The sequence below is a fragment of the Strigops habroptila genome, chromosome 1, assembly GCF_004027225.2.
Source record: "Strigops habroptila isolate Jane chromosome 1, bStrHab1.2.pri, whole genome shotgun sequence".
Lineage (NCBI taxonomy): Eukaryota > Metazoa > Chordata > Aves > Psittaciformes > Psittacidae > Strigops > Strigops habroptila.
Genome location: NC_044277.2, coordinates 118,280,052 through 118,296,267, shown reverse-complemented (window position 1 = coordinate 118,296,267; position 16,216 = coordinate 118,280,052). Strand labels below are relative to the sequence as shown.

The 16,216-nt window shown below is 40.1% G+C and overlaps 1 protein-coding gene across 1 annotated transcript in view; it reads left to right on the top strand.

Annotated features, from left to right (window-relative positions):
* The first annotated feature begins 13,894 nt into the window (after positions 1-13,894).
* Positions 13,895-16,216, top strand: part of LOC115604079 (macrophage mannose receptor 1-like) — a 30,375-nt gene continuing 28,053 nt past the window's right edge. The window contains 2 exon segments of the mRNA XM_030476787.1: positions 13,895-14,028; positions 15,855-16,214. Of these exon segments, the coding sequence (XP_030332647.1) occupies positions 13,971-14,028; positions 15,855-16,214 (418 nt within the window). The 5' untranslated portion in view covers positions 13,895-13,970.

The window sequence follows — 16,216 nt, the reverse complement described above, 5'->3', positions numbered from 1 at the left end:
GATTCCAGTGGGCAAGAGCCAGATTTTCCGGGGTCAATAGGAAAGGTTTGAACTACTCCATATGCATAAAGTTGTCCTGATGTCACTGTATCCGGACACAGGAACAGTTAGGGCTCATTTTGTCTCTTCTCAGCTGTGTCCTTATCTGACATGTCCTGCTTTCTTCCTTCTATGACATTCTACAGGGCACACCTTTTAATTCACTACCTGTTAAATAATGATATCTAAAACATTTTAAGCATATGGCTAGCAGTCTAGTTCCTCTGAGGAAATATTTGCTCTCATTTCAGGAAATGCACACAGTACAACCTCATACTGCCTTTTATCTAGACTCTTGATCTAGACAGCTAGATGAAATTAATCTCACTTCCTTTTAGAAGTAGTTGACATAATCCTCCTTTATAGACAATAATTAGGAATATATATATAAGATTTGCAGTTGTTCTGTGGTCCACCAGAAAAGGCTAATGATGAGACCGAGGTTCTGGGATAATATCCAGTAATGGGAGCAATAGGGGTTCATGCAATGAGAAACATAGATCAAGAATGGTACAAAATACAGTGTGAGTTGTCAAAAAACCCTAGATTGAAGGGAAAGACCAAAGTAGAAATGAAGTAGGTTGAATTGGGCCAGAAGTGCTGACCATCCCTGGGAAAGCCAGGTAAGGCTAGGCCATCCAGCAATGGCTTGGCAAAGCAGAGGTCTGGGAAATGTGGATGATGCTGGCAGGTGTCCAGGGGCTTCAAGGGACAGATGGTTCCTGCAGAAGGGTAGGACACCTGGGTATAGGGAAGGAGTATGGGGTGGAGAATACTTCATAGGAGAGAGCCAAGAGGAAAAGCCAGCTGAAGTGAACTGTTGTCCCTGGAGCCCAGTTGCGCCATTCAGATCAGGGAAGAGGGTGCGTGTATGGGTGTGGAGGGGTTGGAGGGTGTAAGGTATTTGTATGTTTGTTCCTCTTTGCCTGGGTACTCTGTGTTCTTTGGAAAGGCCATAGATGGGGATCAGAGAAGAAGACAGGCTGCCTTTCCACCTTGTCCTGGCTCCTGATGTCTTTCCAAGGGCAGAGATATCTAGAGAGATGAGCTGTTTTTTCCTTTGAGAGTGGCAAGTGTGCACAGGGTGGGGGGATGCTTTGGGGCATTGTGCTGGAGCGCTGAGGACGAGAAGGAAACCAGAGTTTTCCTAAGAGGAACAGAAAGTGAACTTGTGGGGAAGCCTCTGGAGTGATGGACAGGAAGGGGTTTCTCCGGACAGCTACAGAGGAACTGTGTGGTCTGTTTTGCAACCCAAGAAGCCGCAGAAAGAAAGCTTACAGGCAAGCACTTTCTCTGCAAAGATATTGTGGAAGCGGAGACATTTGTTTTTAAACAACCTGTTAGAGAACAAAACCCCCTCTAGTGTCCTGAGGTGTTAATTTCGAAGAAAAGGGGCTGCTAATTCCACCTGCTGGATCTGGCCAGCTTGGGGTCTACTCTCAGAGGGGTGGTGGGAAGCAAGAAAAACAGGAAGAAAAAAGGTATATTGGGTGTACAAAGCCTGTGATCAGTGGTGCGAGTGAGGGAAATGAATCAGTTGTCAGGAGGCAGGTGGAATAGTAACAAAGCTTGATCACACACCTCCCATCTGCCCAAAGATTTCTCCTGCACTCCATGTTGCAAGAAAATTGTTGGGTTTGTTTTTTTTTTATTATCAGGCAGTGGGAACAGAAACATTTTCCCCTGGTAGTTTTAATTTCAGAGCTACCACATGGGATGGTGATGGTTGTTAGGCTGCTATCTGAAAGCGAGATTTTCTTGAAGGAATAGTTTGCTCTGTTAAAGGCACAGTTTCCTGTGTACACTGACTTAATAATGTATTTAAAAACAAGCATAATTTAGGATCTATTATTCAGAGTTCTATCTGTTTACAACAAATTTTTAAGAAGAAATGGGAAAGCAGAATTGTGCAATCTCCACACATTGCAAAGATAACAAATGTCTGCGAAAGAAAAGACCATTTTGCATTTTGACTGAATATTTGTCAAAGCAGCTACATTTAGTGCACTTAACAGTGAAGCTGTTCGTTCTTAGTTGGATTAAAAATGAAAGGGAATTGATTATGCCGCTAAAACATGGCTACATTATGATTACTGAAAATGTGAAATTTATTGATATAAAAATTTCCATAGTGTCACAAAAGAGGGAAGGGTTTTTAATAAATGCGGAAGCTAGAAATAAGATAAAAAGGAAGGAAATCCTTAAATTTTGCATGAAAGCTATTTGCATTCTGCTAAAAAATCACAGGAGACAAGCACATTCTATGAATCGTCTTCCTTTAACTGTTTTCCTTTGCTTCTTGTGTGCTTTTATAACTGCACTGAATACTAGAGCCATTTATGTTCCAGAAGTTTAATATTTTATCACAACTCACTCCAAACATTCATAAGGTGGTGATTTTTGCTCGATTATTCATATGGAGTTTGATAGGTGAAGCAATTAAAGTGTCATTCTGAGTGAATTTTGTAAGCAGTTTCTGCCTGTTCTCACAGGCTATCAACACAGATAAATTTTTCTGTGGAAATGTCATTCTTGGTTGTTGAAATACTCAGAACTCAGCTGAAAAAGGCCCTGAGGAACTTTTGAAATGGTGTATAGCTTTGAGGCTCTGCTTTGAGCAAGAAGTTCAACCAAATGACTCTCTTCCAGTGTAAACTACTCTATAATTTTGTGGACAGTAGCAGTATATAGGATTATGTGCTTTTGATGAGCTAAAGCCTGTGCTGTTAGAAAAAGTAAAGAAAGCAAGACAAAAATGTGGCAGAAGCAGGGAGGAGGCTGCATGACTGGTGGTTGTATGGGCAGTGCTAGCATCCACATCAGGCTTAAGCTTTCCACTAACATGAAATCAGACCACCAGTGCCTCAAGCACCCTCCATCAATGTCATTTTTGTGGTGTCTAACCAGGTGCTACCAGCTCAAGAACTGTTTGTTTGTGGGTTGTTGTTTTTTTTTTGTTATTGAAACTCAGGTATAGAATTCTATTTATTGTCAAAACCCAGAAGTTATATTAATTTATTTTTTCTTAATCACACTTGGAAAAAAATCCATTATCCTGGATAGATTTCTAAACTTTATACAAACCTGCTTGAAACAGTCTACAGATTGGCATCTGTAGAGTGTTCTGAAGTGACAAAGAACAGCAGAAAGGGCTGATTGAAAGTGTGTATATGATCTGTCTCCTGTGAGACGGTTTCTCCAGCCATGGCGACATGGATCCCTGTAGAGCCCTATCAGGCCAACATAACAGAATTGTCAGGGATGTTTACTTGAATTAAGCCACTAAATTTGGCTTTCATCACAATTGAAGAACAGCTCTACTAGGTCATATCAAAGGTTTGTTTAGCCTAGCATCCTATCCTTGACGGTGTCCAAAATCAGATGCTTAATGAACAGCAAAAGAGTTGGCAAAAATCAAGTGGTATCTCCTTATTTGCCTCTCTTGTCCTCAACATCTGTATCTCAGGGATTTTCTGAGCCAGAAGTGGTGGTTTTGCATTCACCTGTATATAGACATTAGCATGCTATTAACCTTGGGCTTGAATTTTACAGCACTCTAGCAACTCCACAGTAAGTCCTCAAATAGACAAATTTTAATGAACAGTAAATGTGAGTTGATTTACTCTGATTTGAATGGAATAGGAAAAAAACCTCACATAGAGACATATCAACAGGCTAGCTAATACACTCAGTGTATACTGTTACAATTTTTTCCTATATGAATAGGCCCCCAGAAAGCCAGCGGAGAAAAATATAGTATTGTAATACTTCTTGGAAAGAGTAAAATATTTAGTATTTCTTCAGCATGCTTACTTTTTTTTTCTTCCTATTAAATCCCTTTGGATGTTCTGATACTTCACATGTATCAAGACAAGTTCTGACAGCAGTCCTCTTCACTGTGTTTTTCTTACCATTTCTAAGTTTTCATTTCTTTAATGACAAATTCTATTAAATGCTGCACAGAGTGAGCAGCTTAGGGCAGTGTAGCATAACTTACAGTGTCAGAATATGGAAAGATATTTTCTAGAGGTCTGTACATCCGAGGGCAGAGATCTGGTGTCCTTGAATAGACATCTTATATTTTTTCCTCAGAGTTAAAGACGTTCTATAATCCTGCTTAATTCCTGTTCTCATGCCAACACAGCCTGACGCATGGTTTTTCAATCAATGACTTCTAAAAGAAATCATCTTTGAATAAAAATGTACTTATCTTTTTATAAGTAGAAGGTGGTAGACTATTGCGGTTTAGTTCAGAGAACTAAAATGTTGATTCACATCTTTCCATGAAGAACAGTGGTAGCTGTGTGTGTACTGTCTTTTACTAGTGCTTTTATTAAAGGAAACTTTCTCTGGTCAGTCTGTCCTCCATAAGTATAATAAATTTTGTATTTAATTTCACAAGCCAGTTACAGCCTGTTCTTTCTGAAGTTCATTTTGCATTTTAGTTTATGCAAGTTTCCTGACACTGATCTGTGCCCCAGTGTGAGTAATAAATACAGTTACTGATAAAGAATGGCAGAAATCTGGAATAGTGTCTAGAAGAGCCAGCCTATTTGTCTGTATATCACATGAGCTAAATATCTCGTACCACTGGCAATGCTTTAGGAAAAATCCTGTGATTGCTGAAAAAGAACCAGAGATAGCAGTGAAAGCAACTCCTTACCCTATGCTTTAAAAAATACTTATGATTTTTACTGTGTTTCAGGGAAAGCTCTCTGTCTAAGTCATGATTAGTGAGCGAGTGACTTTGCTTCAGCTCTGAGTCTGGCATGGACATTCACAGCGTCCTCAGAGGCAGAGTGAGCGCGAGGCCTAGCTCACATGGCTTTCTGGCACCTTTCTCGCTGCTTAAGGCAGATCAGCCTGGGCACAAGGCTTTGGCTTATACACAGGAGATAGGTGATGACAGGCCAGCTCAGATCACTGGCTCTGACTCGCGGACCACAAGTGGCTTCCCTGACATGTTGCAACCCTTAAGAGCTGCAGAATCTTTTATTTACCACTGAGTGGAGTCCTTATCAAGACTGTAGATGTGCAAGTCTTGATTCCCCAATCTGCTGCATGACATTTTGCTCAGAGCAGTTTGGCAGTGAAGCTGTGGCTGGCATTGCGTCCAGATGGTCCAGGGCATGGCTGAGTGCAGGTTTCATCAACAGGGTACCTCAAATACAGGGTTGCCTTTTTGGGCACCATTGCCATATCCACAGTTTCTAACAACAGTTTAATACAGGCATTATTTTTTATTTAGCAACTAAGAGGCCTGCTTCTAAAAGAATGTTAATTTCAAAATGCATGCATCTTTACTCATTGTAGTTCACTGGCACTTTCTTTGGACAATGTCCTGTATCAGACATTCACTTGGGATCTTGTCCTGTGGCCATGATTACTACATTAACCCACTTGGAAAGCTGAGTTAATGCTCCCATATATTCAACTCCTACGGTCAATTAGATGAGTGCTTCTAGCAGGTTGTAAAAATTGCATCTGGTATTCCAACTCAGAGTCCAAACCAGATGTGAGGCTCCAAGCAACTAAGCTCTCATATCCTCAGGAAATTAATTAGTGTCAGTGTGAAAAAAACCCCAACAACCAAGCGAATCAAAGAAATCAATTGAGAAAAGAAAGTAAGGAGGCAGGAGTTGAAACTAATATTTTTCTCCTCTTCATATTTCTGAGTGGCTGTGGGTACATATTATTTGTCATCCTGTGATCACTTGTCTTCTGTTTCCAGTATCAGATTTCCTCCCAAGGCTGCTGTCTGTGTCTCAATCCTCTGCTTCTTGTTAGAATCTTAACCTCTGCACCTTTCTTGCCAATTCCCTGCTTTCCTCAGTGTCTTCAAGATGAGAATGATGTGCAGGGACTAGTTGCTGGTCTTTGCAAAAGCAAATTGCCATAGAGGAGCACATGTGGATCCAGCTCTTCCTTCACATCATTCCTGTCTATGCGAAGAGACAGAGGCAACAGAGGAGAGAAAAGCTCAGAGCTGCTTCACCTGGTATTTGAGGAAAAGTAGGTTACGATGCTGCACATGGGCTCAAGCAGTTATCCAGCCATTCTTGTCTGTACATGGGAGCAGTACTACTCAGAGATACTCAAAATGTGAAATTTTTCTTAGCTGATAGAAATACCCTTTACTTCAGAGTCTTATAAAAACAGTATATAAACCTTAAGTACACAGACACATTGTGTTCTCATTCTGGGACGTGTCACTTCCATGTCACACTAGCTGTATTGTGAAACAGTGTGTCACTTCAGATTTGTAAGCTTTAAAAATATCTAATTTTGACTTAAGAAGGGATTCAATCATGCTGGCATAAACATATTCTCTTTTGTCCTGGATGTCACTGAAAGAAAAGTGCAAATGAAGTTTCTGTCTTCTAATGCTAAAGTAAGCAATAGGAGGCATGACTAATTTAAAGGTTTAAGATCTTAGAATTCTTATGTCCTGTGAATAGGAACCTTTTATTATATATTTGGTAGAAATAGGGAACTGAAAAGGTCCTGCCTGAAGGCAGCGTCAGTTAAAACTAAGCAGCTGCTGAAACATATAACCTCCTATAAAGTTTCTAACAGTGATGATGATTTTACCCCTCCCCTAGGGAGTCTACTCAAAGCTTCTAATGGTGTCGGTGTGCTTTGCAATGTTACCAGCTCCTCAGCACAGCTGGGCTAGAGTGGTCCACATCTATGCTAGTAATAAGCTCTTGGTTGCTCCAGAACAGGCTGACAGTGGCTGTGTTCAAACTGCTTTATGGGAATGGTCCCTCAAACATTGGATATGTCAACTGGTCCTAGAAATCCCTTTGTGGGGAGTGCTCACTGGCATGGGTGAAGGACACATGCCTATACCCATTAACACGATAGACAACTCTGCAAGAATGCCTCTTCCTGAGCATTTAAGTTCATTTGCCAAGTTTTACTAATTTATTAAGTACAACTTGTCATTATCTGAGCTGTTAACACACAGAATAGCACTGAATCTTTCCATAAAACCCTTGTCAGTACACCTTACAGTTCAATATAAATTGGTAGTTACTGCTCTTTCCTTAGGGATTGACTATGGTTCCTGACTGTCTAGTTATCCTCATGATTGACAAATAGTACAATTTTTCTACTAACTTTCCAGAATTCGCATTAGTCTACCTGTCTTATAATTGCTTGGTTTCTCCTTTTTCTCATACTGTTTGTTGTTTTCTGATATGCCCAAACACTGTCTAGCTTTCAGCAGTGTTTACTGAGAATTGTAAATCTCTCCAAGCACTCCAGTCAGTCTCTAAGTGTTAAGACTAATCAAATTTATCTTCCTTTAAAAAAGAAGCTATATATATAGTAGATGAAAATAATGTATGGAGTTGCCCTGCAGCCCAAATATCACATTTGGTTTTGATCTTTAATCAGGACTGTCGTTTTAGGCAAAGTTGGGCAGAACTTGTGCAGAACTAATCAATGTTCATGGTATAGGAAATGATCTTGCAAATATGCACTCATCTTCCATTGTTTACATGCCTCCTAAAGAAGTCTCTGACAAAATGCTGCTGAAATGAAGAGCATACTTTAAACAGTGCATGCATATGTTTTTGTATGAAGAATTAAGCTCATGAATGCAGTGACACTGCCTCATGTAAAATAACAAGGAAAATGTATTCTGCACCGAAGCTTTCCAGAACAGGCTGAAGTTTGATAGACTGTGATACTGCCAAGAAAAAGAACGAGATTACTCAAAATGTGGGCAGGAGCCCAAACTCATTTTAAATGCATATTGGCTTCATAAATATGGAAATTCAGCTAAGTTAAGAGCACTCGGTACATGCAGTGATACGAACAGCATCCACAAAAGCGTACTTTGATGGATTATGTGCCTACTTAGACAAATGTTTAGAGATAAGTATTAACTGAAAAAAGCGTGGCATTGACTGATGATAATGCGGCCTTGGATAGTCCTTTAGTTGGGAAATGGCTGCGACTGGAATTTGAAGTTTTGACCAAGGCCTAGCAGCTTTCTAGAGGTAGTTCACATCCTCCTAACAGTTATTAATGCTGTGCATCATGACACAAGGTCTTGTACCTAAGGAACTGAAAACACTTTTCTAGATGTCAGTTAGATTTTACAACACCATCATCTCGTGCAGATGTGAAAATTAGAAGATGTATGGTTTGATTTGGCTTGATAGGCTGCACAAGGGCAAAGCTGGGAACAGAAACACTAACCTTTAGCTTTCTCTATGTCTGGATATGTTGAAAATCAGGGCAGATTTGGGCAGTGCAAAACTTTCTTACTCACTATAGAGATTCTGGTTTCATCCATGGAAATCTGGCCGGAGATGACCAGCTCGTTTCACAGCTGTCTATCAAATGGATGTTTCTACATACAGCTTGTTCCTACGTTCTCAATTATTTTTCCATTTCCATCCTCTCGACATTCATTAGTTGCAGAAATAGGAATGGCAAGGTTCAGCTTTGCAAGTTCCCAAGTTTCCTCTTTCTCTGTTTGTGCTTTAGTGAAGAAATTGGTAGGTTTTGGTTAATAATGCAAACAAGCATCTGGTAATTTTTTCTGCATTAGGTAATTCCCCAGGCTATTGACACCAGTGGGTGTAATCCAGTCTTCCTGTCTGAAATGCCCAGGTAGAGGATGCTTTTTCTCAATTTTCTCATTTTTTCTTAGATTTCTTTTTAGCAGAGAGCTAAGTAGTATATTGGGTGCTTGTTCCTCTCTCTACATTTTGCTTGGGATATATTGCTCCAGAAGAAAGTTTGGTACATTTATGCTAGATGCTTACCTCTTCCCTGAGAAGGCAAGGTTCAACAAGAAGCATTAGATGCCTTCAGTATTCTGTGCTTTGGTCTGCTGACGTCCTTTTTAAGACAGTTACGTGCTGCTTGCAGTGTCTGCAGGTTACTGACTGTCTTGTTTGTCGCAGTCAAGGTGTTTTGGGGAATGCCAGTGATGGGTAAAAGGAGTTGAATTTAACCCCTTCAAAGTTTTCTAAATGTGGTGACTGGCTTACCTTAGGTGAGGACACTCTCCACCCCTCTCTTTGTGTCCATGCATTGAGGAGTAGGTGATTCAGAGAGAGAAGAGCCAAGAGGGAGGCCAGTCTAACTGCACACCTGTAGCTGGTGGCTGGGCTAAACGAGACATGGAGCCCTGGCGTCAGCTCCCCGCGGCACGTGTGGTTTGCATTGTCGGCACAAACTAGATAAACAGAACTTTATCTGCACCAAGTCCATAAATCCCAACCAAGACCATCACTCTTGTAGCTCTTTTCAAGCTTGTTAGCAGAGCTCAGATGACTGCCTGCCTAATTATGGATTTCTGTAGGCAAGGGATAGATGCCTTTCCCTCCAAAACAGGAAATTCTGCACAAATGGCATGACCAAAGTGGTATGCCCAGGGCATGTTCAGGCTAAGTAAGATACCTTCAGGATCAGGCAGTCCTGAGAAGTAGGTAAACCAAACTGATGCCTTAGGAAAACTACTTTCTACTCCCAAAGAGTTATAAATTCAAATGTCCGAATGACATAAAAGAACAAATTGAATTGCAGTGATACTACAATGTTCAGATGATGCCTGGAAGTGCTGTGATAGATTTAGATACCCTCCATAACAAAGAAATCTGAAAACTATTTCAAATTAAAGCCATCCCTTAGAACAGTTCACAGAGCTCCTTTTACTTTTTATTGGAACTGCTTCCCAGAAAAAAGAAAAAGAAACTGAGCCCTACAGATCTTTTTATAGTGTTGTAGTCAAGAGATTCCTTTGGTAACAGTCCATGTGAATGTCTGCTCTCGTTATATCTCCTTCTGTGCTGTTAATTATGAAATTTCCTTCCTCCTTCAGAAAATAGGTTTGATACAATTGTAGTTGGAAGGTGTGTGAGCAGGGAAAGAAGTACAGTGTCTTCCTTGCCAGCTGATGTAAAGAAACTTCAGTTACTACATACCTCCCACCCCCACAGAGACTGACAAGCAGGCCAGGCCATGAATCAGTGTTGTGGAGCTGGCATTAGAATGTTTTTCACATGTGACATTTTTCATACACCCTTGTTACCCATATTTAAAATAATGTTTTGGGCCTCACCAATCCCCAGACAGTGGGGGAAGATAACAGTCTTACATACATTTTCTGCCAATTTTTCTGCTTCAATATGCTTTTCTTCAATATTCCAGTCAAATGCTGAATCTAGATATTGTAAGGACTTAACATAAATGGATTGAAAATGCATAGAAAATTATCATAGAATCATTGAATATCTCAAGCTGGAATGGACCCATAAAGTTGATTGAGTTCAACTCCCTGCTCCTCACAGGACTACCCGACATTAAACCATATGACTAAGAGCACTGTGCAGACACTCCTGGAAGTATTAATCCACGGAAAATATCTTGAAGGGCTTCTTTCTGGAAATTGGTATATGTTTGGATTTTTTTTTTTAAGGAAGGAAACAGTGATAAAGCAAAGGAAGAAAACATGACTCATCACAGAGATAATATAAAGAACAGGCATTTTTCTAGTTATTTTTATAACTATATACTGTTATCCAGGAAGTATGGATGCAATCCATTATTTAAACAATAGTCCAAAAGATGCCTGTTGATTATTTCCAGTGATTACTGAGGCTTAGTTAATGAGAAACAATTAAAGAGTAGTACAAAAGGTTGATGAGTGTATCTGTAAATCAGCAGTCATGGAACATACACTGGTCTGCCGTACCTCAGCCAAAATATTGAGGTTCAAAGGCTCTTGGGTCATCAGGCAGGGCTAAGCTCTTCTGAGACTCATCAGTAACTACTTATTTATACAATACCATTTATTCACAAGGAATGCATATAAATCCTCATTCTTTAGAAAATGTAATAAAGAAACAATATGTCTCCTCAAACAGCGTTCAAACTTGGTTTTCCCCACAGAAATCTTTCTGTTCTCACTTTCACAAAGTTGCCTTTCTGCTTAATTACTCCAAGCTTTGTGGCTGTTTTCATTAGGTATGCACAGAAGTCAAGCAAATTAGTGCATGATATTTTCAGCCATGGTATTTTCAGTTTAAGGGTCTGCTTCCCTAAGTTAGCTGTTATTTTGACCTGTGTGGATTTTATTGTCTGAATTTTCAATAAACAGAGCAGCTTTAAACTGATGCCTTTATAAACCTGAACAAGAAGGGTTACAAAGGATGGCAAACAGTACCTATCCGCCTTGTTAGAATCTGACAGAAAACAAGCAGGTTTATCTCACTTCTGTATGATAATGCTCAACTAAATTTGGCATAGAAAACCAATTAAATCTATAACCCATGAGAACAATCCCCATGCAATCCATCCTTGATAGCTAGGGCTGATCCAGAAGCACAGGAGTACATCAGTTGCTCTCAGCCACTGAAGCTAAGTGCAGAGGTAGACATACCCTAGTGAGAAACACTCTTTCAGCAGACCAGATCTTAAACCATCCCAAAGCACTTTTATGTCACTTCAGCTGTCTGCAAACACCTGGCATCAGTAATTGGCAAATTATCATCTGCAAAGCAGCCATTGCATGTTAGCTGCCACAGGTAATTCATTTAGACTCATCAGACTGGCTGAGATATAGGGTGATGTTGGTAGGGTGCTTCTCTTTTCCCCGTAATCTTTGTGGGTAGAAGCTTAATGAACGTGGTAGGATTTCCAGGGAATCCTTAGTAAATGAAATTTTACACTACTAGTAACTTCTTGATGAGATTGGTGTCTAGGATGTAGGCCTAGCAGTTGAATTTGAAGTAACAGAGAATTAGCTAAATTCATGTTAGGGTGTACAACTTTGCTTTTAGCCCAGCTTCTGACCTTCCCAGCTGGGACTGGCCACCCTGCACGTCATAGCTGGATACAGCTTGCACTGGAGTTATGCACATGAGCAGAGGTGAGATGGAGGTGCCTGACATTGCCAGACTTCTGAAGCACAAAGGAGCAAGAATGCAATGTCACCTCCTGCCTGGCACTCCCTGAGGTATGCATCCTATGGCTCACAGGGATCAGGAGCTGTTAGGTGTAGGTGCCATAGTGAGGTCTGTTCTGGCTTTGCTCTTCCTTGGAGCCTGACCTCAGAGAATTCAACAGCCTTGAGCAACCACAATCGGCACAGCACTCTCTAATTCACAGGCTGGGCGAGGGAAGGTGCAAGTGCACAAGGTGTGTCTGGAGTATCAAGAACACAGTATAAACTGTTCAGAGTTTTAGCCCTAAAAATGGTCTGCAAGGGATCCCTGGCTGAAGGGATTCCTGTCAAGTGCTTGTTTTTCTTAAGGAACCAATGTTTGTTTTACTGGCAGGCTGCAGTTGGCTCTGGTGTGGCTTGAGGAGCAGAGGAGGGTGAAGAAAAGGGACTGTGCCCTTGTTGCTTCTTTGTTATTGTACAATGTCCAACCAAGAAGAAAGTGGAATTCCTCATGGCCTCATACCATACAAGCTCCAGAATAAACAAGGCTTTAATTTTCCTGACAGTATGAATAACAATGTATCTGTTATAAAAATAGGCCACATGCTGTAAGGAAATCTAAGATGGTGTAAGACAAACCAGTTGAGGCCAAAGAAAGCTTTCGCTCTTTCTAGGCAACATCTTTGGCAGCTGATAAAGTGATTTATGTTTAGAAAACAAGAAAAGAATTCTAGAAATGTGTTTTCCAGAAAAAGACATTTTATTTTATTTTTCTTGTTAGTATATTTTGTAATCTTCCGGAAAAGAAAATTCAGTTAACTTTGCCTGTAACTTCCTAACATCTGTACCTAATGTTTCCTTGTAGTTTCTTATTTTGCAATTCAATTTCTCCTTTTTATTTTAGCTTTTAGACTTTCTCAGGGAACTAACTCTCTCTTGCATTGTCTTTCTGTGGAGCAGCCAAGTAGGAACAAATCCTGTGCTTAGGAAAGGCAACCATCTTGGCAACAAACGTGAGATGATGCCAAATTTCTTTGCTATCACATTTTTGCTACAAGTGCTGAACAAACAAATATGTTACTATGCTTCAAATAATATTTTCACACCACAGATTGTTTTTTCCATTTTACAGTTTTTCTAAACAAAACAAATTGTTTTTTTCTATTTCCATGGTAAAAATCTACTGTGATAAAGTCAGGCCTCTGTGCAGTTACAGGGACAGTCGATAGTGGTTGGGAGAGCAGTGCTGTTTCTTTCCACCCATGTGTTTGGAAACCAGACTCCTGAGTGCTTGCCCTGTGATTTGGGTAAGAAGAGATATGTGGCATTTCCTGAAATTGTGTCCATCTCTTGGTATGATTGTCTGGCAAGATTGACCTACTTCATAAGAAAAATGGGGATTGTTTTTAAAATGAGCCATTTTTCAGGTAGCTTTGGCTGCTGTCTCTTAGTTGCATTTATGCAGAAATTAAGGTCAGTAGGACAATGGCAGTCTCATTCAGAAGGACAGAAATTTTTATAATGTCCTGCAGAATGAAATTCACTTCTCTAAAATTCAATCCTGTCTCATCTTGCACATGAAAATGAGACTGACATGTTTTCCTGACGATATTTTTTGCTGCGTAATTAATGTGTAAGATTTAAACGCTGAGGCTGAATTTCTCTCTTTAGTATATCACTGTTGATTTGATCCCATGAGCTCCCCATCTTTAGCAGAGATGGCAGGAAAGTATTGAGATACAACTTTCTGTGTATCACCTGCTTTCTTAAGGCAGCACGGTTTGCCCTCAGTGAGAAGTCATTCTTTTTTGAAGGCAAAATTTGTGCTGTGTGTTCTTGTTTTTTGAAACGTGGCATGTGACAGAATATTTCCTTATTTAGCACTCAGAGCTTTCTATCCAACCAGCCAGCCTTCAAAACTGAGGAGGACTGTTCACTGTCCTCTTCAGCAGGACTTTATTGCCAGCAGTTCTCATCATCCAGCTTTTGGTGAAGAGAAGAAAAGAAAACAGCATTTGCAGTTATGTTCTCTGGGTTCTTGCTTGTTCTTTCTCTTGTTCACAGTGCTTTGCAGCTGGCAGGTAAGTACCTCCAGTTTGTCTCTTATGAAGCTGCCTGTGAAAGGGCTTCCATGTCCTCTGGCATTTCTGGGTGATTTATGGTTCTGTGGCAGTGCCTATATGTACATTATTAGTTTGGGACATACGGATGGGGAGCTTCTTAATGGCAGGTGAGAGACAAGGGCAGAATCTAACAGAAAAAAAGAAATGGATAGACAAGGAAGAAAAGACTGTATTCTTACTGGCTTTATTCAGATATAGTGGCACTATCATTTCAATAACCACAGAAGATCAGACTTAATAAAATAATAACGTATGTTTAAATGTGTGTTCTGATTTTTGAGCTGTTGGTGTCAGGGTAATCGTTAGCAAAGTCAGGCAGGAAAAACTTCAGAAGTGATGGAACGTGGAATGATTTGTAGGACATCAAGATGTTCACAGATGATGGCTGTGCAAACCAGGGAGACTTAATGCTTATAAAGAGGATTATTTTCATCCATTGTTCTGAACAGACTAGCTGAATTCACTGTCATTGGTAAAGTGGACAAAGTAAATTGTTTGTGAAATAGAATTGGATTAAGATTTGGAAAGTTATAGTAGAATTGCAGTGACAACATTGTTGCCATCCTTTAGCTGTGCTTCTATTGTAGGTGTTAAACAGATGGCTTTTGGAGACCTGAAGGTTAAGGTTAAATCTTTTTGGCTCGTAACTCCTGAGTAAATCTATTACAGATTGCCATGGAATAAATGGTGGGTTTTTAATCACACATAGTACCACTGCAGGCCAGAATAACTGTTTTCAGTGCACCGTATATTATCAACTACATGGATTTCAACATTTTCCAGCCTTTTTAATGAAATTTCTTTAGCTTTTAAAATACATTTTAATTAAATCTGATGCCCAGTGACCACGAAATACATCAGGACCAAAATTTATTATGAGTCCCACAGGCTTTGGAGGGAAATATAACCAGTTGGGTCACAAGGTATACCACAAAGCAGCAGAGCAAATGCATAGGCCTGATTCACTGCTGCTACTGATAAACTCCCTGCAGGACTGAAATTAGCTCAGCTACTTCTACTTTACATTGGAGCTGCCACTGTAGATATGACTAGAGAAACTACCTGGAGAACTAGGGACCCAGTTTCTGGTACAGGTGGACCTTCTAACTTCCATCAGCTTGTCCACATTGCTACATGTGGTCAGATGCCACTTCTATCCAGTCTTTGCTACTTTCTCAGACTGTGACTGGTTTCCCAGTGTCATTCTTAGCTTTACATTGCGATGGTTCATAGAAGATACTATAGGTCTTGTAGGTCAGCAAGGCCAATGAGCCCAGAGTACCCAGAGGTGTTCATCCACATTCATACAGTGGAAAGGAAATGTGCATTCAGGATTAGGGAGACAAATGGCTCAGCAAAGACAGCTGAGCCTAGGAGACCAGTAAGATCTTGCAGGTAAAGGAAAGCTTGTAGAGATCAGAGGTCTATAGGGCCATGCATGTGAGGATAGATGGAAACAGGGTAATGGTAAGAGCAATGTGGTTGACAGAATTCCCGTGGTGGGTGTAAATCTATCCAGCAAGCTATGCTCAGTTCTGCTGATGCTGCTGACAGTCACTAATCCATAGTATGGTGACATGATAATGAAATATATATTCTATTGTCTACATTATTGTTTTTTAATCCGTAAAATTGATGTTGTACTGGACTGTTCAAAACCATCATGTTTTTATCTGATATGAATGGTATGACACATGTTCATGTGAATGGGACTCCATCACGTCTCATTTCCACTATACATATATACTATATAAACATTTACTATGTATTTTTTTATTTTACAGACATTGAAACATTTTTAATATATAATAAAGTCAACAAGGTCTGTCTTCAGGCATCTGTCACACAGTTTGTTAGAACTGCCACTTGCCATATAGACAATGAATCACAAAAATTCAGGTGGATCACTGATCATCAGCTTGTGAGTGTGAGGCTGAACCTATGTCTCGGGGTGCTGTCAAAGGAAGATCAGTCTCTGATCGCCCTGTACCCATGTAACCGAACAAGTGAGCTCCAGTGGTGGGAATGCAGAAATGAAAGCCTCCTTGCAATCCAAGGAGAAGATTTGTTTTTCAGTCCTGGCAATAGAGAACATGATAATGTTTTGTTAAAGAAGGGTCTGAGCGAAAAGAATAAGTGGAAGATC